The 19849-nt window shown below is 57.5% G+C and overlaps 1 protein-coding gene across 1 annotated transcript in view; it reads right to left on the reverse strand.

Moving 5' to 3' along the window:
* TTC28 (tetratricopeptide repeat domain 28) overlaps positions 1-19849 on the reverse strand; it is a 260354-nt gene that overhangs the window by 6315 nt on the left and 234190 nt on the right. Inside the window, exons 12-13 of the mRNA XM_090292459.1 lie at positions 10447-10591; positions 1390-1569 (exon numbers count right to left, since the gene is read on the reverse strand). Of these exons, the coding sequence (XP_090148585.1) occupies positions 1390-1569; positions 10447-10591 (325 nt within the window). The remainder of the gene's footprint in view (positions 1-1389; positions 1570-10446; positions 10592-19849) is intronic.

A 19849-nucleotide genomic window follows, 5' to 3' on the forward strand; every position in this document is an offset into this window, starting at 1 on the left:
TTTGATGCTTCTGGGGAACATCACGCATTAAATCATTTCAAAATAACTTTGGTGCCTATGCTTGGTGATGCCTTAAACTGTGGTTAAGAGAACTGCCTCTTGGGTGCCTCTTCCATCTCCTGATGACATTGGCAAACAGCCAGCTCACTGCCGTCACTATCGTGAAGCTCTCTCAACAGAGGCCATCTCTGACCCCCAGGGTACTCCTGGCAGCAGGTGCAGTGAACTCGGCTTCCCCACCCCCCGCCACGGGGAAACATCCGCCCGGGACAGCTCATTTCACACCTGGGATTCAGTCAATACGGACAGAAGGAAAACTCAGAGAAAATGATTTTTTTTCATTTTGACCTGATTTTGTCTCATGGGAAAGGTGTGATTCTGCAACAAAAACAGCCAAAACCAAGATCTCCAAAACCCTGTGAGGCAGAAAAAGGACCGGCTTTAAACCACGCCAATGACTGAGGCCAGCAGAGGCCAGCCAAGGCAGGTTCCCGGGGGGACCACTTGCGCCCCCTGGGCCTGGAGCCAGTTTTTAAACCTGCCAGCTCTCCCACTGCTCCCAGCACTTGAGGCCCGTCTGACTGAGCCCCGCCTGGCGGCCCGAGGGCTCTGAGAGCAGCCGGCAGTGGGAGGGCATGGCCTGGCTTGAAGCTGGGGCAGTTCAGGTCCTGGTGGTAATGACAGTTCTGCAGCTGGGCCAGGTGGGTGGGGAGCATTGGGCCATGAGGGCAAGAAGGAAGCCAGGGTTTCTGGGTTTCTGAGTGAGTCTGAAAAAGGGAAAGAGAATTCAGGGCTGGCCCCAAAGACTGATCAGGGGGCAGGGCCAAGGTGGCTGGGGGTGAGACTTATGACTGGACGGCCCATTGTCGCCTCTTGATTTTCACAGATGTTTCTTCCCACACTGACCTTTTAGCTGAACGAGACCCAAGTCCCTCCTGGTCCCCTGGAAGCTGCCCTGTTTATTTCCAGTTCCTTTGTTGGCCTGTGGGGCTCTTTTCCGCTTGACACTAATCTTAGTCATTCGCCATAGCTGCCTGTGGCCCCTGCACCTCAGCGTGTCACTGGGCCCTGCGTGCCGGCGGATAACCAGCTTCCTCGGGGACTTGGCCTGGCCTCAAGCCTGGCTTAGGGCCTCCAAGGACTCACAACCCTGATGTCACAGCAAAGAAATTTAAAGAGAGAAGACCCAAACCGTGGCCTCCTAAAGTAGGAAGGAACTGCCGGGCTGTGCCCTGCTCTCATACAGATCGGAAGTCCTCCCACCCAGCTGCAGACTACAGGTAGCAGTTTGAAGAGCTCGCGCCCCGTGGCTTTGGAGCCCAGCCTGGACCAAGACCATGCCTTAAGGACCCGATGGCGCAGCACCCACGGGCCCGCCGCGAGCCTTACCTTGGACTGCGGGCCGAGGGCGCGGATGGACGGGACGGCGATGAGGGCGAAGCGCTCGTACAGGTACTCGTTGGAGGAGCTTCCCTTCAGGAGGGCGAAAGGGATGAGGTAGAGCTCCCCCTCCAGAACCAGGACCAGCTGCCGGTGCCGGCCCACGGGGCCGCTGGAGTGCATCAGGCCCTGCAGAGCAAGCACGCGGACGGGGCTGGCACGAGGCCCGGCAGGGCCGGGCTCACACGTGCCAGGCCAGCCCTGGGCAGGGGACTGAAATACGCCCGAAGGACCAGGCACACCTGAAGGGTGCACGTGGTCACATGGGTGGTGTGCAGGGTGCTGCTCAGAGGACCATCCCCAAGTAGGGGCTTCCACTGGTCCCACAGGCCCTAAGGAGGAGGTCAGGGGAGTCTCTTCAAGTCCACAGCGGAGGGTGGGAGACTGGGGTCACCAGTCACGGAGTGGCCGTCTCACAAAGACAAGGACCAGCCCCAGGAGATCCAGAAGTTTCTCTAGGAGTCAGGGAATTCATGCAAAGAGCAGTTGTCCCCAGATCTGTGAGTCACGGTGTACCCCAAAGGACGAGGGCAGGGGACGATGCGTTGGCACAGGGACACTAAGAGCAGTGTTGGAATGACTCCTCAGAACAGGCAGTAAGAGCGCAGCCAGCGCGGGACACGCACCCGTTTCAGCGGACGAGAGGCTAGAACATCGCAGTGCGAACAACGGGAACCAGGATGACCTCCCCGGGGGAGAGGATTCTGGACCCTGGGACCTCTGGTGACCTCTGGTGATCTCTGGGCCTTTGTGCTCCTCTGAGGGGAGGCTAGTCCCTGGCCAGGGCTCTGCAGCGCTGTCCCCATTCATGCCCCGGGCTGTCAGGGGATGTGACCCCCCCATCACTCCTGATGCCCCTCTCCAGGACCTGAGGGAGGGGTGCACGAAGACCCCCAGCAGGCAGACAGACACCCTCTCATCTCCGTTCTCTACAGATGCATTTCTGTCCAAAAGGATTTCTCATGGAGGCCAAGGCCCCATGAGTCCTGAACCATCAGAGGGAGCCACTGGGAACGCTGCACGGGACAGGCTGCGCGTGAATGAGGAGAGGGGTGGAGGCTGCCGTCTGTGCTCAGGGAGCTGCCGCCCGACAGGCCCCCGCAAACACTGTACCTGGGGCACCGGCCCAGCCCTGAGCCTCGGGGGCCCTGGCTCTGCAGGAGGCCCAGCCGGGCTCAGCGCACCCTCACCCCTGCCCGCCGACCACGTGGAGCGCCCCCAGAGGAGAAAGCGTGCACACCCGACCCCCCCACGCCGCGCCGCTGTGAGGGTGGCGGGAGGTGCTCAGCTCACCCACAGTGAGGCTGCCTGGCCGGACATTCAGTCTGTGCAAACCCCCTGTGGCTTTTTTCTTTTTTAAATTCTAGATACATCCAAAGAAAGCAGAAATAAAATTTATTAGGCCAATTTCTTCTTGCTTGCTTTAAGAGCTATTTTCCAAGAAGGCATAAAAAAATCACTGTAGGGCCCAGGAAGGAAGAAGCACTGTGTCAATGCCCGCAGTGCAGTTGGTGATGTGTTTTTGGGTTGGCACCGGGGGCGAGGAGGGCCGGGTGCCCACAGCCCTGCTCCACACCATCTGTCAGCTTCTGGGCCTGGTGTCACCACCGTGAGCCCCCCGCCTAGCCTGGCAGGTGGAAGTGGCTCTGGGAGGCTGCTCTGGAGAGCAGTGCCAGCCGCTGCTGCCGTCTGCCTGGAGGGCCTGGACGCTGGCTGGAGTGGCTGGGCTGATGCTGTCCTGACCTCAGTGACGGGTCAGCAGCTGTGACAGTGACAACCGATCGCTGCTCAGTGACAGCCATACTGTGGGCAGCGTGGGGACTCAGGCCACCTGCCACATGTATTGTAACACTAGAGCGACCCTCAGCTGATCCGGAGTCGCCAGGCTGTTGGACAGGACGCCAGCCCCACCCCCGCAGGCCCTCCCTGCCTCTTGCTGCCAGTGGCCAAACCACAGGAAGCCTCTGTCAAGTGTCATCCCACAGGGCACAGACTTAGCCAGGACAAGTCCCCAGTCATGTCAGCACCTGCGTGTGAATCAAAGGAGCCCTGGGTGAGGTCAGAGGTGACACTGAGGCCGGCAGCCCGCGTCAGACAGGGTGGCACTGTGCACGGTAATGACCACCTGCGGACGCTCACCGAGAGAAGGGACGAGGCGGCCTGCCAGGACCGCTAGTGGGGAGGAAAGGGAAATGTCCCTGAAGTTCCAGCCTGGGAGACTGGGAGATTTTTCTCTAAACTGTGAATCCCAATCCACAGATCTGGGTCCTCCTGGGTCATGCTTCGTAGCTGCTACTGAGCTGGCACATGCGTGCAGCCCTTGGGGATGGTCCCGACCGGGCCCCTGTCCAGGCAGCAAGGCGGGAGGCCTGCGGGCAGGCGGGTCACACGCAGAGCGACAGCTCCAGTTGAAAGGCAATGGGGAGACTGCCTGAATGCGCTGGCGGTGCTGCCCGGGAACCCCCCTGAGTTCTGCCTCCAGGATATACAAGCATTGCCCTTGGACAGACAGATTAGCTCTTCTCCAATGTGAACTTGAAAAAAGAAAATAAAGTGATGTCTCCATCCAAATTCCTATCATCTGTGAGATGAAAAAGGAGAGACAATTCAAGGAAACGCTACTATGTGTCTCCATATGTCCGTCTAGAAAGGGTATTTGCGGGCTTCTCAAGTCCTCTGTTGGAAAGATAAAAGGCTCAGCATCAGCCCTGCACCTGCAACCAACAAAGTCCAACAAATTCCAGCCAAGACTCAGACTTTCTGACCTTTGAAGTTTCTAGAAATGGATCTTTTGAAGTAGAATAAGACTAGGAGGCCAGGTGCACTACAGTCTGTCTGTCCCCCCAGGGAGCGTCCCTTCCGTCACCAGTGGGCTGGGCCCCTGCTGCCCAGTGGGAGTCAGGCAGCAAGCAGCGTGGAAGAGCTGGCTGAGGGCCCGGCCTGGGGTGCAGAGGAGGGGACAGGCCTGAAACCACATACAGTCCGGAACCTAGATATACAGGTGCTATGTTTCCTCTACATACATGCCTATGAATAAGCTTACCTTATAGATTAACTAATAATAAAAAGGAACAATTATAATAATATACTGTAATAAAAGTTATGTGAATGTGGCATGTGGTAAAATGAGGGTTACATGAACACTGTGATGCTGATAGTTGATCTGGTCACCCAGACGCCACTACGTGACTAACGGGTGAGTCGCATGTACGACGTGGAAAAATTGGGATAATTCATGTCCTGGGAGGGACAGCATGAGATTTCACCACAATGCTCAGAATGGTGTGCAATTTAAGTTATGAATCGTTTATTTCTAGAATTTTCAGGCCACGGTTGTTACAGGTAACTGAAACCACAGAAAGCAAAAGCACTGACGTGGGGTGAGGAGCTACTGTATTTGCTGTGAGTAACCCTAACACCACGACTGAAATCTCCCCAGATTATAGACACTATATTCCAGCCAGAAATGCAAAATGGAAATTTCAACCCACTCAACAGTATTCTTTAGCCAAACAAACAACAACCCCCTGGCTTGCCTGAAGTACCCAAGGAGAGGGGTGAGGAATGTGGGTGCTGGAGAAACATGACCAATGGCCGGCAGGAGTGAGGCGTCTCAGCCGAAAGCACCGACCTAGGTGAGGACCCCACCTCACAGGAACGTGCTCAGCAGGCTGGGGCTCTCACCTTCCATTTCAGTGGTACAGATGGCTTGTGGTAACTGCCTCCATTTTTCCTTCTCCTGATCACTGTGGGGATGCTTGCTGTCCCAGGGTGATGTCTGTCCTCATTTGAATATCACTACAGATGTCTGAATCGGAAATCAATCAGACAGCGGCCCGTCCCAAGCCTGCCCATCTCAGGGGCCTCACCTTCCACTCCACGCCACGGGGTCTCAGTCTGGTAGTTTCTGTGGACGAACACTGCCTGGCTCTCTCCGAACCCTCCCGTTTATTTAGAAAATAGGCACCTGAATGGTCAGCCTCATCTCCCGGGGCATCAGTTCGAGGGGCAGCTGGTTATGGCGCTACTTGAGTTTGCAAGCGTCCCTTCCCTCGGAGCAGCAGTTACAGTCACGACCCTGCCAGGGCCAAGCTCCTGGGCCAGCCAGATGCCTGCCTCGTGCTCACGTTCCCCGAGGAGGGCCCTGGGTGACTTCCCAGAGCTCCAGTGCTTAGGAAGACCGTTCTCCAGCCCAACCCACACAAACAGTGAGTTGTGAGCAAGTCTCCCGGTTCTGAAATAGGTAACTCCCTTCAAGGGGCAGCCTCATCTGTCAAGAGCAGAGGTGGGGAGTGTCCTTTTCTCTCTGATCCGAGTTCTGTCCTATAACCTTGCTTTTTAAGACTGTAAACACAGGAGACAGGGAACCGAAATAAGTGGGAATAGCGATAAGGCGACAAAGACTACAAGAGGCCCTAACTCTAAGGATCCTGAAAGTCCCCAAATCTGGACCTTTAACAAGTGATTAGACCAAATCCTGCGGAATTTCCTATTCTAAATCAGTTTCCTTGATCAAAGCAGCTCTGGCTTTGGTGAAGCCCCTGTCTGCCTGCTGAGGGGGTGAGGGGGACCCCACCACATCTGGCAGGACCCCACGACAGCGCTGACAGCACATGGCTCTGAGCGTCCCCGCTGTGGGGCAGGCCTGGCCCAGGCTCTGACCTTTCACACAAAAAAGGGACGCCTAGGCTCAGAGGCGTGGGTTACTCTCCTTCACTCTAAGTCAATTAAAAACAATCACCTCAGTCACAAACAGGGTCCCAGTCCCTTTTACATGAAACACTGTGGTGACATTTTCTCCTCTGGGTATCAGACAGGATGTGACAATGTTTGGTGAAGGCTCATGTGCAGATGTTACTGGGCCCTCCTCAAAGAGGACATGTTCACCCCGTCCTGACAGCAGAGGACAGCGTGGTCCTAGGGCGGAGCCACCGCATTTCCCTTAAGCTAGCTGAAATCAAACACTGGTGCCAGCCTGCAGGAAAATATTTTCACACTGTCTGACCTGCTCCCTCAGCAACAGGACTGCGGCTAAACAAAGGCAGTTGTCCAAATAATTACAAGCCCCATGTGAAGAGACTAATCGCTTTAGTCTCCAAGTGTCAGTGATTCGCAATCTTGGACTTTCAGTTTTGACTTGTATTTTCGATGAAAATATGGAGAAGGATCTGGCGCTCATCCGGCAGCTGCCAGCGCAGGAGAGGCTGACGGTGTCCTGTCGCCCTCTAGTGGCCTCTGGAGCAAGTCGGGGTGCCGGCCCCGGGAAGCCGGGGGTGATCCAGGCCGCCTCCTCCCCATGAGCAGCCCCGCTGAGGAGGAGCTGACAGACCTCCCCAGGCTCCGTGTGGCCCATAAGCCTCTGGCCCCAGCCCGTCCGTCCCACCTGGCCGGTCTGAGCATCACACAGGGCCCCTCCGCCAGCTCCGCCACAGTCTCCCTGGGACCGGGAGAGTGCGTGCCAGCAGGCGGCAGTAACACTCAAACGACTGGGCGCACTGGGGGTGGAAGAGACCCCTGGTTAGAGCCCAGCCTCCCGCCGCGCGCTGTCACTGGAACACAACGGATCGCTGCCGTCGCCAAGGAGGAGCTCTGGCTCCGATCATTCCCTTCCGTGGCCTCCGACAGGCTTCACTCTGCGTCTCATCTGAAGCGGACAGGCCCCTTCGCTGTGTTCAGACACCTCAGTCACAAAGGACAACAGCCGTGCCAAGAACTAAGGAAGCGCTTGTGAACTGAACACCTCACTTCCAGATTATTCGGCGACTTTCGGCCACATCGTTCACACAGCGTAGTTCTGAGTACAGAGGGGCCCCCGTCACCCTGAAGACGTCTGCAGCAGGGCTTGCCCTTCTTTAGAAAGATGATTTCAATCACTGTTCTAACTTGTTTAAGGCTTGGATCCATAAGTCTTCCCTTTCCTGGCACCTCTGGGGGAACACATACGTCTCCACACAAGCTACTACTAATCTCATTGGCACAGTTTCATTCTTTAAGTCACAGGGGAAAGTCCTCAGGGAGTAAAACTGCCTAAGACACACAGTGCAGACTATAAACTCACAGAATCCCCTGCAAGGGTGACTCATGGCACTGCAGTGGCTTCTCTCCAGGGTGGCAACACTACGAAGGATGGAGGGAGGGACCGTCTCTCCTGCCCCAGCCTCTTCCTTGCGTTGCTCACCACCTGAAGGGTTTCTGTCTCAGGTGCTGAGCCTGGGGCAGCATTAGCCACTGAAACAGCGCTCAGATATGGGTCCCCTGCAGGCATGCTGGCTGGAATTGTGATGCTACCCTGAAATATGCCAGAAACTCTGGTTGGCAGGGTTGGGGAACCCACCAGATCCAAAGCCCTTCAAGAGCAGGCCCAGTCCCTTCCTCCTGCTTCATAACCGCTCAGAAAGCTCCCAGGTGCCACATGAGAGAGGTTGCAGAAAACCCATTCGCTGATTTCCGCCACGGGTCTTCCGCTTTCTATGGCAGCCTAGGCCCAAAAAGCAAATGCAGCTTTGGACTGCATAGCATTCCTTAAACTTTACTGAGTGGCAACATGCACTGGGCCCTGTGCCAACTGCTGGGGACAGAAAGGTGACAGGCCATCCTTGCCTTGAGGGAGTGAGGTGGACAGCAACGGGGAGAACGAGAGGCAGGCCAAGAGCCAAGTCCTGAGTCTAGTGAAGTATCAGGCGCTGTGAGAGACATCAGGGACACATGGGGCCGGCGGCAAGGACTGCAGGGGCTGAAGGCTGTGGGCACAGGGGGGAGAGGGCAAGGAAGGCTTCGGAGAGGAGGGGACACTTGAGCTGGGCCAGAGAAGGGCAAGGAGCTCAGCAGCTCCAGACGACCTGAGCCTCTGAGCACATGCCGGAGGCCGACAGCCAGGCCAGCCTCCATCTGTACACCCTGCAATCCCACCCCCGCCAACGCCAGTTCAACCTTCACAGAGCAAATAATCCAGGACCTGGAAGCAAAAGGGGAAATGCAAAGGGGCTCACTGCCCCAGTCAGTGAAGGGATGGAGGGTCCAAACAGCCCTCGGAGGAGCGGGAGGAGCAGTATGGCAGGCGACGTGGGCAGGAGGGGAGTCCCCGAGGCAGTGAAGACAGTGGGAAGACCGGCCCGAGAGTCTGGACGGGCGCTTCCTCCCCGAGGGCAGCGCACATCCCCACTACATCACCCTGGCATTTGAGACGCGCTGAGTGCTCTCTGCAGCCTTGCGCCTCTTGGGGAGAGGAGCGTCACAGGGGAGGAAGGGCCGGGCTGGGCCGCGTGCTGCTGGGCCTGGGGCTGCAGGTGAGGGGGGCTCGGCTGGCGGGGGCAGGAATGGGCACAGCAGCCGCCTCCCGCCCCACACTCTCCCGCTGCCGCCGCTGCCCTGGGTGCCTTTCACCTTCACCTAATCCCACCCCTGCTCTCACCGACACACTCAGCAGCAGCATCTCCATGTTCCAAGGAGGAGAGACACACTCAGGAGGGGAAGCAGCCTCGCCAAGGTCAGCCGGCCGGCACGGGCAGTGCCAGACTTGCGCACAACCTGCGGGCTCCCGAAGGCCCTGTGCTTTCCCCGCCCCGGTGCCCCAGGTGCGGGAAGTCCAGAGGGTCCCGCAGGCTGTGCAACCTCCTAAACATTGTCAGACAGCTTGAGATGCGTCCTGGGGTGGCCGGCCAGGCACATGCACAGGCGCTTCCTGGAGACAAGGCACCGCTGTCAAGGTGTAGTTTCCAGAGAAGCGCTTCACCTCTGGCAGGTGGCTGACGCGGAAGAGCGAGCTGCCGAGAGGTCACTCCAGCACCACCGCGAGACACACCTGCCCGCTGCAGACCATTGCCAGGAGGGACGCGCAGGCAGACGCCAGCCCTCAGAGGGCCGACCACCGTGCCCCTCGCCGCCTGCGGCGGGGTGCAGACGTAGCCTCCACTTGCTGCCGGTACCCGAGCTTTCCCAGCGGTCTCTTATGGACTGAATGTTTGTGTCTCCCTCAAGTTCACATGGTGAAGCCCTGACCCCCAGTGAGACGGTGTTTGGAGACAGCCTCTGGGTGCTAATTTGGTTTAGAGGAAGTCATGAGGGCAGGAACTGCATGAGATTAGAGCACTTACAAGAGAAAGAGGGCCAGGCTCACTCGCTGCCCTGTGAGGACACAGTGAGAGGTGGCTGTCTGCGATCCAGGAGGAGAGAGCCCTCCCCAGGAAGCTACTCACACTGGCACCCTGATCTGGGACTCCCAGCCTCCAGGATGCAAGAGATCAGCGTCTGTGGTTTAAGCCACCCCGTCCCTGGTGTTTGTCACAGCAGCCAGGGCTGACACACACAGTCGTATGCAAAGGCATCTGATGGGCTCACCATGCAGATTCACAAAGACCCCCGAGCCCTCAGCATGCCCACCCAGTTAGAGAGCTCCGTGCAGACTGGAAAGTGATGTCCTGAGACCAGGGCCACAGGAATCTGGCAGCAGCCACTCAACCATCTCGAGAAATCGCAAATGCAAGGGTATCTCTGAGACTGGTCTCTGATACAGTCAGTGAATCCTGATGACGGCAAAAGCTAAGGGATTTGTTCTCACCAGAAAGCACAGATCTGGGCTGAAGTTGCTCAGGCAAGACCCTCAGACGAGAAGCAGGGCCATGGGAAGCACCCCCAGCAGGGTGCAGCAGGGCCACAGGCGTGTCCCCCACGGCGTCTGCTTGGCGGTTCCCACTGACCACTGCTGGGACGGGCCCTGTGCCTTCCTGAGCCTCCCACTGTCTGAGGAAGCTGGGAAGGAGCGTTACCCATTCTGTACTAGAGATCCCCGAGGCCGAACTTACCAGGCTAGCAAGGAGCAGAGCTAGGACTTGAACCCGGGTCTGCCAACTTGGAAGCTCAGTGCCTTGTCTAAACACGCAGCCAACTTTCAAATGCTGACTGAGAAGTTAGACAAGACTGGTGTTCTGGGTAACCTCCTCATGGGCACTGAGCAGCAGATGACGCATCCTGGTGCCAAGAAGCCTTGCGACCCCAGGGGGCACTTACCCCTTCCATGGGCGCGATGAGAAGGTCGTACAGAGCACGGAGCGGGGGCCTCGCGAATGAGCTCTGCCTCCTGGGGAGAGAGGAGGTCCCGTCCTTGGTGGGTGACATGGTGGTGCTGACCAAGCTCGTCATGCTCTGGCAGCTCCTGGGGAGAGAAGGCCAGGGGTTAAGCAGGACGCCAGCGGGCGGGCAGGGACGCGCCCCTCGCCCCTCGGTGCTCCAGGTCCCGGAGAGGGCAGGCGGAAGCTGCACAGCAGGGCCCAGCCCGCCCCCCCCCCCCCCCCCCCGGCTTCGCCCCTTCTCCTCCCTTGCAGGGACTGCTCACTGACGGTGAGCACTGACGGAAACCGCAGGGTAAACCAGCTGCACACAACAGCTTCCATTTCTGTGGAGATCGTCTGCATAATCAAACGTCCCAAAGTGCTGTTCAAAGGACTTAATTACATCCTTGTGTGGCATGACTGTGTACAGGCAAACGTGAGGGCCATTAGAATCAGCGTCAGCCACCAAACTGATGGGAGGACAGTGCCCCAAGGCCAATTAATCTGCAGGCCGGAGGCACGGACAGGACAAGCCGCGTGTTGGCCCCGACCTCGGCCTCAGGTCAGCCGCTGGGCAGCCACCTGAGCCCAGAGCAGCACGAGGCCCTGAGGCCCCAGCCCCCACCGGGGGGGTCACTGGGAACAGCTGGCCGCGCGGCACCTGCAGAGCGGTCAACTCAAGCACGGCTGTGGGGCTTTGTCTTACGTTTCAATTTATGTTGCAGTGTTTTCAGCGAACATCAATAATGCAGATGGTATTCCCATCCCAAGGACCCCAAGTTTCACACTCCCAGCACAGGATGAGAACGTTCATTTGCTCCTTTAGAAAATGCTTCCCGAGCACGAGCTACCTGCCAGGCACTGTCACAGGCCCCAGGGACCTGCAGAGGACAAGCTGCACAGGTGAGCAGGAGAGCCAGCAGGAGGGGAGCAAACCCATTCCCAATGCAAGGACCAGGCTGCCCCCACGCCACGCTCTGACCCTGCCCCCCAGACTGCCTGCTGTGGCCGCGGGTGATGTTCTCGGCGTGGCTAGTGGACAGTCAGCAGCCTCTCACCCTTGCTCGAGACATGGCACACTCTGGGGTCTCTGCCGAGTACTCAAGGACAGAGACCGCTGCCGCACTTTGGTAAGTGCCCTGGGCTGCTGGTGGTAGCAACTCCTTGCTTGTCACGGAAGGAAAAAGCAGAAGGTGGCTTTCCCTCCTGGGCTAGGCCAGGATCCATGACCACCAGATGAAATGATTGAAGATTTGTGTTTTCTAGGTTTGGCTTCAAGCCTCTGACCTTCCCCATCCCTCTCATTGTTCTCCGCAATGTCCCCTTTGACCTAAATTCTAGTGTTGTGACAAGCCAAGCTGTGAACCCCCTCTTTCCCCCTGCCCTGCTTGCTGCCGGGGAAGAAAGAGCCAAGGAGAGCCGCTCACGTCCACTCCTCCATCTCGCTCACTCAGGAAACGTAATTACAAGTGACTGAGGCCGCGGCCTGTCTTTGCCATCAGATCAGTGAAGCGCAGATCACAGCCCCGGAGCGGCACTCAGAGGCTTCTTTCCCCAGTCACACCCCTGAAGGAGAGCGCACCAGACTGCTCTCCCGAGGGGACGTTCTGGCACGACTCACAGTGTCCGTCACGGCACATGTGCTTCTGCGCACGAGCCTGTGCGAGTGTTCGCGTCCTTGGCAGACAGATCACAGCCTGGGGAGCCCGTACTGCCTTTGGGACAGCGCGATGGGGCAGCGGCGGGACCACTCAGTGGCCTCCCCTGGGCACCTCTCATTTCACTCTCGAGACGAGTGTCTGCCTGGACTGTGGGCTGGGACTGAGGGACTGAGGGACTGAGGGACCTGAGTCTGGTTAGCCCAGCCACAGACATATAGGGAGCGTGTCACATCCCCAGACAAGGCTGTGGCTGCAGGTCCTCACCGTGACTCACGGGGTTGCTCCATAAACCCCAAGGTTTAACTAAAAAGCTCCCACTGGAGAAAGAGCCTCAGCCCTAGAGCACCTCCCCGACCCCACCCCACTCCAAGCCCCTCCGTGGGAACAGGGAATCCAAGGAGCCCAAGCTGTGCCGGGAAGACAGAGGGCACCCCTTCCAGCTCACCCAAAGCACACCACGTACTCCGAAGTGCTAGGACCCCATGTCCGGTCCATCTGACCGCCCCCCGTGACGGCCGTCCCAAGGGCACAGAACCTCAGACTTCTTTCTGCCTCAGTTCTCTGGACTCTTAAGACGAGAGAAGGGGGCTTTCCATTTCTCACGGTGGGTGCTCCCCACGTGCAGGAGTGTGAGCCCCAGGAGGGGCCGTGGCCCCCATTTAGGCACCCGCCGGACCTGACGCACCCCCGTCACCCTCACAGGGCCTAATGAAGCGGGGTTGCTCCTTTACAGGTAAGGAGGGCAAGAGAATGCACCAGGCGGCCGTCAGGCCTCCCACCGGGCAGAGGTGGGGCACACGGAGCACCCTCAGGCCTGCACTCGCCGGACCCCTGCCCTCCGGGCCTGTACGGGTGGGGCTGACCGCAGGCACTTCTGCCTGAGCCGCCGCGAGGGAAGGGGGGCGGCCCCCCGACTCACAGCTGCACCACCGCACAGCTCCAGCAGGTGGCACTCGCTCGCTTTCCTCCAGGCCCGTCCATTTACTGCCAGGGACCCTCTCTGGCTAACTGACAGCCTAGCTCTCAGCATTTTCTCACACCGCATTGTCTTTATTCGCTCCCTCCCCAGATGATGCTTATTAGTCTACTTCTGGAGAAACATTCGTTTTCTCCACTGCATGGCCATCTGCGTGGTGATGGGAAGAGGAGAGGCAGCGAGCATGTGTCCAGGGAGAGGGAAGCCCCCTGGTCCCTGCTCGCTCGTACAGAATGCAGAGCTCCGAGATGAAATGTGGAGTGCTACTGAGGAGGGCAGAGCATCAGGGCGCAGTGATGTCTCTGGAATGATGACAAACACCAGGCGGCCTGGGTAGCACTGACAGCTCGTGAATCTCCTTTCAGGGATGAAGAGCTCCATTTCCTAGGCCGGAGGATTTATAACTGGGCTGGGCCTGCAGAAGAGCCGGTGTGCTGGCCTCCCTCGCGCTCACACATGGATGCGGCGCACGTGCAGCCGTGTCCGGGCCAGGGAGGGGCTGCAGCTGGAAGGCTCAGGCAGAACGACAGTGCTGTGGGCAGTGAGTGCTCTGGCCCCCGCAGGGCTCCGTTTAGGAGGGAGACAGGTCACCATGCAGAGGGCAGGGTGCAGGAGCCCCCACCATACCACACCACACCACACGCGTTGGTTACTGAGTGTTCACATTCAAAGTCAGAGACCTCACAAGCAGGTGCAAACAGGAGCAGGGTCTCGACTTCCCCTTAGGTGAGACTAACAAACGGGGCCCCCAAGCCTGAGGACTCCAGAGATGCTCAGAGCGACCCAGCCTGAGAGTCTGTCCCACCTGTCTCTGTGTCTGGAGGGAGGAACCAGCAGCCTGGGCACAATCGGGGAGAACTACAAGGCAGCAGAGCTTTTGGACAGGCTGGATCCGGCTTTCTGCTCACGTACCTCAGCCTGGAAGCAAGCAGCCCTGCAAGGGGCAGACTCTGCTAGACTATGAACAAACATGACTCCCTGGTCTGGGGGTAGGGAATGGAGAGCTGGCAGTGCCAGGGAGTGGCCAGGAAAGAGAAGGTGCCACCTCATGAAAACGCAAAGGAGCAACATGGCTGTGCCAGGGCCTGGCTCCCCACGGCACCAAGAAGCGATGGCACTCCCTCCCTCACGCAATGCATGCCTCCCAGGGTGGCCCAGGATGACTGCAGGAAGACACAGTCAAGAGGGAGATTGGGTCCTTGTCCTCCTGGAGCTTACAGTCTCGAGGACCAAGTGAGTTCTGGGAGCTGCCATGAGTGTGTGTATTCATGACCTCAAAGCTTGAACGTGGGCAGGAGTGCCAAGGCCACCGTGCAGTGTCTGCCCCTTGCCCACCTCTTTCCCATGTCCTATCCGCCTGATCTCAGTTCCCCACCAAGCCCATGGGTCCTTCCCATCTGACTGTCTGGACACAAGTGGTGGAATCAGTCAATCCAGGAACACTCACCTCGGGCACAGCTGGCCATGACATCTTTTGGACTACTATAAGGGAAGGGACAAAAGGGAACAAATCGGTATGGGGCATCTTCTGGTGTGGGTCAGATCTGCTGGGACACGTGTACATCACCAGAATCCTCGCCACAAAGTACCCCAGGCCCCTCCACTTTACAGACGAGCGAACAGGACTCACAGTGAAGCATCTCACCTGAGGCCACGAGGTCAGGGGCAGCGTCCTGCTCCTCCAAACAGTCAGGCAACAGGAAGCCTGCAGCCTGGGGGCCTCTGTTCTCTGGGGAGCCCGGCCATGAACACTCACAGATGGCTCCCTCTCCCCCAGGATGACGGACACTGCACAGAGCACCCATTTCCAGGGGCCATCTGTGAGCAGGATGTTGCTCCTGGCCCAGGTTCTCCGGGGGCGGGGGGCAGGGAGGAGGAAGAAGGCTGCTTCCCAGGGGTAGTGAGCTCATTCTGGGTGTGGCTGCCTCTTCTCAGCAACGCACTTCCTCCTCTGCTCAGGCACGGGGCTCCTCACCTTCGCAGGACATCTTCATCGCACATTTTCACCTCCCAATGGCAGCGGCAGGGTGAGCCAGGCCGCCTGTGCTAGGCCTGGGGGAGTCCTGCCTCTGCTCCTCATGAACCTCAAGTGCTTCTGAGCCCCCCTGGATGGCAGCTTCCTGCCTCCCAGCAGGACTGCTCCTGGGAGCGCCCCTGGCAGACAGCAAGCAGAGCTCCTGCTCTATTGGGACCTGCTGCCTGTAAATCCTTTGGTTCCTCAGCCCTGACCAAGATGCTCTACACCCCACCCCCCAGATCTCTGAGCTGTGTCTTCTGAGGTAAGAGCTGGCCTCGGATTTGAACAAGTACCTGGGTTTTAAGGCACCAAGGGAAAAATTAATTGGCAAACCCATTATATTCGAGTGCCAGAGAATTTCAGAAAAGGAAAAAACTATTCCCAATCAAGACCATCCAAGATGGAGTCGTGAAAGAGGCTGTCTGAGGGCGCCCCTCAGGGGAAAGCCCTCTTTGGCCATGTCCTTGTGCCCAACAGAGGCGCTGAGGTAGGAAAGGGCAGGGCCAGGGTCCCCTCAGATTAGGACAGAGGGTAAGCGGGAGGGACAAACAGGAGATGGGAAGGATGGTAGGGCCAGACTGTGAGGACTCAAACGCTAAGCTCTGCCACTTCAACTCCGCTCTGCCAGCAAGCAGCCCCGGGGGCCCCAGACAAGAGAGTGAGTGACCTGAGCTCCGTCTGGAGGGAGGCAGCGAAGACCAGAGCGTGCTCTCAAGGTAGGTGCTAAGGACGGTGTAGGTAAAGCAGTCTCAGCCGGTGGAGGGGGAGCCCCGCTCTGCACCCAGGGCCATGACCTCACTTACTATCTGTGACTTGTAAGCATGTCCCTAGGGTCACGTTAAATGGCGAATTCTGAAAGAGAGTGAGGCTTAAGGAACCAACGTGGCAGTAGTAATAGAGGGATGGAGACCAGAAACGTTAAAGGGTTCACCTGGAAGGTCTTCATGGTAAATTGCTTTTGGGGCATGGGATCACTGGGGCAGAGATGGCACAATGGCTGCGGGAAATGCAGGAGGAGAAGCACTTCATTCCAACTTCACTTGCCATGAGAAGCACCTGGGGACTGGTTGGAATGCAGACTGAGAGTACAGGCTGGGGCTGGGGGCGGGGCAGACCGTGGCTCACCTGGCCACTCTGCTTTGGCTGCTGGGAAATCACAGGGTCCACTCCGTGCCTGACTTCAGCAGTGTTAACAACATATACATGTTTTGTATATAAATTTCACTCCCTCTCTTCTACCTTTATTTTCCTTGTAGCTTGGTTTTCTCATCCATTTATTTATTTTGCCTGATCTGGTGGCATTTTTATGTTTTGGTAAACCATCTTAAGTTGTGGAACAAGAAAGTAAACAAATAAACAAGTGGTAAAGAAAAAATTATTTATAAAGTAGATTTGCCTTAAAATATATTGAATGTCTATAAAGAAAAGTATTTTATTTACATATATATAAATAAATATGCAAGCTTGATACTTAGAGGCAACCTATAGAGAATCCTACTGCATTCAGAACAAACTTGTCACCACCCGATGGGCCTGATTCTAAAGTGACTTCTGACATGCTGCTTAGTTCCACACCTCACCTCTCGTGCAACTGTGCTGCCTAGAGAGAAACACAGAAGTGGAACGGAGGGCAGGGGGGAAGTGCATCTGCTGGCACGTGAGGGGTCTGTCAACCTGGTGGGTGCTTCAAGACAGTACATGGGGACAGGGAGGGGGCCCCGAGGAGGACAGGGCCTCTTGCCTAAGGCCCAGTGATTGGACCCACCTATGCAGCTGCTGTTGGTAGGGAAGGCCCCTGCCCAGAATTGCTACCGTGAGGGCTGGCCCAAGTCAGAGCTGGAGAAAACACGCAGCCCTCTTGTTGGGCCTAGACAGAATCCTGGCCCGGAGCCTTGGGGCCACCAACAGAGAGCAGAGGACAGGGCTGGCAGGACACCAGCCAGAACTGCACATAGAACCTCAAGACTCAAGGCCAGAGCTGTGGCTGTAACTGATCTCCAATCAGATCATCAGTCTGCGTGTGTTCAAAGGCTTTCTGGTATCTGGCGGCCAGAGAGAGGTTGTGAGGGGAGGAAGCATCAAGCTACTCAATCAGGTTTGGGGATAGAATTTTGATTCAAAAAGTGGTAGATTCACCCACTCCCATGCCATAGAAACCTCAGACCGAGGTGGGGAGAGAAAGAACCTACTCACAACACAGTAGGGTGTGTCTGTTCATCATCACATCGACTGCGCCCCTGTAACAACTCCCTCTGCACACGTCCTCACCCCACTTTCCAGAGGAGAAGATAAATGGCTCAAGGCCACCCACTCACTAATGGAAGATAGAGTCAGGTTCCAAACCCAGATCTGTCCGGCCCCAGAGCCCAGGGTTTCTTCCCTCTGCTCTGTGCCTTACCAAAGAAACAGGCCTCGGCCTAGGAATGCCGGACACACCGACACCATCTGCCAGGGCCTCCTGGCCTGCAGGGCACTTGGGTGGCATTGCTGCAGCTGCTTCAGGGGGGCACTGGGGGCAGACGTGATGTGGATGCACGCGCGCGCGAGCGCGCACACACACACACACACACACACACACACACGATGGATGAGAGGGGCCAGGCTTGCGTGGGTGCCAGCTTTCTTACTTGTCTGGGAATAGTTTCCTTTCTCCACAGTCACTGCTCTTCCCCAGGCCTTAGGAATCCTGGGCAGAAGTGGTCCTCCCTGTCCTCCCATGCAGTACACACCATGTCCCCTCCTACCTCCACTGCAGGCCAGGCTTTAGCTCATGGATTCTGGACAACAGGGTAGGCTCTGGGAGCACCCCTTCCTCCCCACTGTTAAGGCTTGATTTTGCAGTTGAGGAAAGATGGGGTGGGGGGAGAGGAGGGTAAGCACTGTTATTATGCCTCCATGTGTCCCCCTAGCTTCTGAGGACCCTGCTGGGGCTTCCCCATGCACCCCCACCCCCGACAAGGGCAGCCAGCTCTGGCTGTCCTGTCCCTGAGTCTGGGCACTGACTACACACCCCATAACCCTTACTGCTGAGGTCCTCGTCACAGCAGAAAGCTTCCTAGGTGAGAGAACCAGCAAGTGGCTGAGCTGGTGTGACTTGCCCACTGGGAAGGGCTCGCATCTGTGCCACGCCATGGAGGGCCGACACTCGCAACGCCCCTCTCTTTATCCTCTTTTCTCCCTGCCCCAGTGACAAGAGGCTAGTCCCATGGGATGGTGATGCCTCTTTCCTCATCTCTCAGGACACCCAATCTTTGTGATTGATTCTCTTGGAGGACCCCCAACCAGGCCAAGAAATCCCAGTTGCTGGTTCCCTGACCCAGTCTTCTTTCAGAGGCAGGGGTGTGTGGCTGGGGTGTTAGCTGGAGGTCACAGAGACCAGAAGGAGGGCTCTGGCCTTGTTGCAGCACCTCTCTTTAGAATGGGGAGACTTTTAACACTTCTTTGTCCTGTTTCAGCTCCAGCCACTTATCTCTGGGCAGCAGGAAAGCCCTGTCCACATCGCATCACCCATACAGCCACAGGCGGGAAAGTAAAGACCTAGGATGCGAGTCATACCAGTGGCGGCAACAAAAGTCAGAGCACTGCTCTGGGGTACTGGTCCGAATTGATCCTGGATGGGCACGCCTGCAGTGCCAAGGTGCTGCCTGGGTCCTAGCATGCAGGTACAGTTGAAAGCCTCTCCCACTCTCCTTCTTTTCTGAGCAACAGTGATCTGCTAACTGCCCCGAGGTACACACACACACACACACGCATGCATGGGCCTTCCAGCCCTCAACATTACTTCCAAAGCACTCTGCAGGGACAAGAGGCAGAGGCCTTTCCGAGGGCTGCTGCTCTGCCCCGTGGGGCCCAGCCAGGGCCAGAGTGCTAAACAAGAGACAAATCCTTGCTTTTCCTCACTAATGGACCTGTCTGGGGCTCAGCATGCAAATACGTTTTCTGCCCAAGTGCACAGGCAAGAAGAAAAACAGTGGTGCAGAGACTAAAAAGCAAAGGCAGAACAAAGGCCACGTCCGGCAGTGGCAGGAGAGAAACCTCTAAAGCCAGCGCTCACTTGACTCGCATCAGCTCCAGCCACCTTGCCACAGCAGTCCAGCAAACCACCCAGAGCCAAAGGGCCAAGGAACCCACGAATCACCAAGCTGGAGAGCCCCACTGAGGGGAGCTGGTGCTGCTGCAGCGTGTGCAAGGCCCTCTGCACATGGCTGCTTCCACTTCAACTCTGTGCCCTCCAAGGGACGCGTACTTTGCCAGCCACAGTCAATATCAGGAGTCTGCAGAAAAGCCACTACTCAGCCATCCCGTTCAGTGACTAAGCAGCCGCTCATAGCAGAGATCCCTGAACACAGAAGGGGCAGAGAGGGGCGCCTGGGACCCCACGCAGGGCAGAACGCACACATGGCAGGCATCTAGGAGGGAAGGCGCAGGCAGCTGGGGCAGCTGGGAAGCACAACCTGAAACCCAGCTTTGGCACCTGCTCCCAGCCTGTACGTGCCTCTCAGCTGTGAGATGGAAGGCTGGACTGGAAGTTTGCAAGGACCTGCCCCCTTCTGGCTGACAAGGATGACTCTGCCTCTGTGGTTCCCCGGTAGCTCTGCTCCCCTCCGATGGAGGCCAGAGCCCCCTCTTCCCAGGCTTGTCAGAAAGTGTCAGAGAGCACATGGCACAGCAACGTGTCCTGGGCTTTATGGCTCGCTGTGTTGAAGCT

This window comes from Furipterus horrens, unplaced genomic scaffold (genome assembly GCF_987537825.1).
Source record: "Furipterus horrens unplaced genomic scaffold, mFurHor1.1.pri manual_scaffold_11, whole genome shotgun sequence".
Taxonomy (NCBI): Eukaryota; Metazoa; Chordata; class Mammalia; order Chiroptera; family Furipteridae; genus Furipterus; species Furipterus horrens.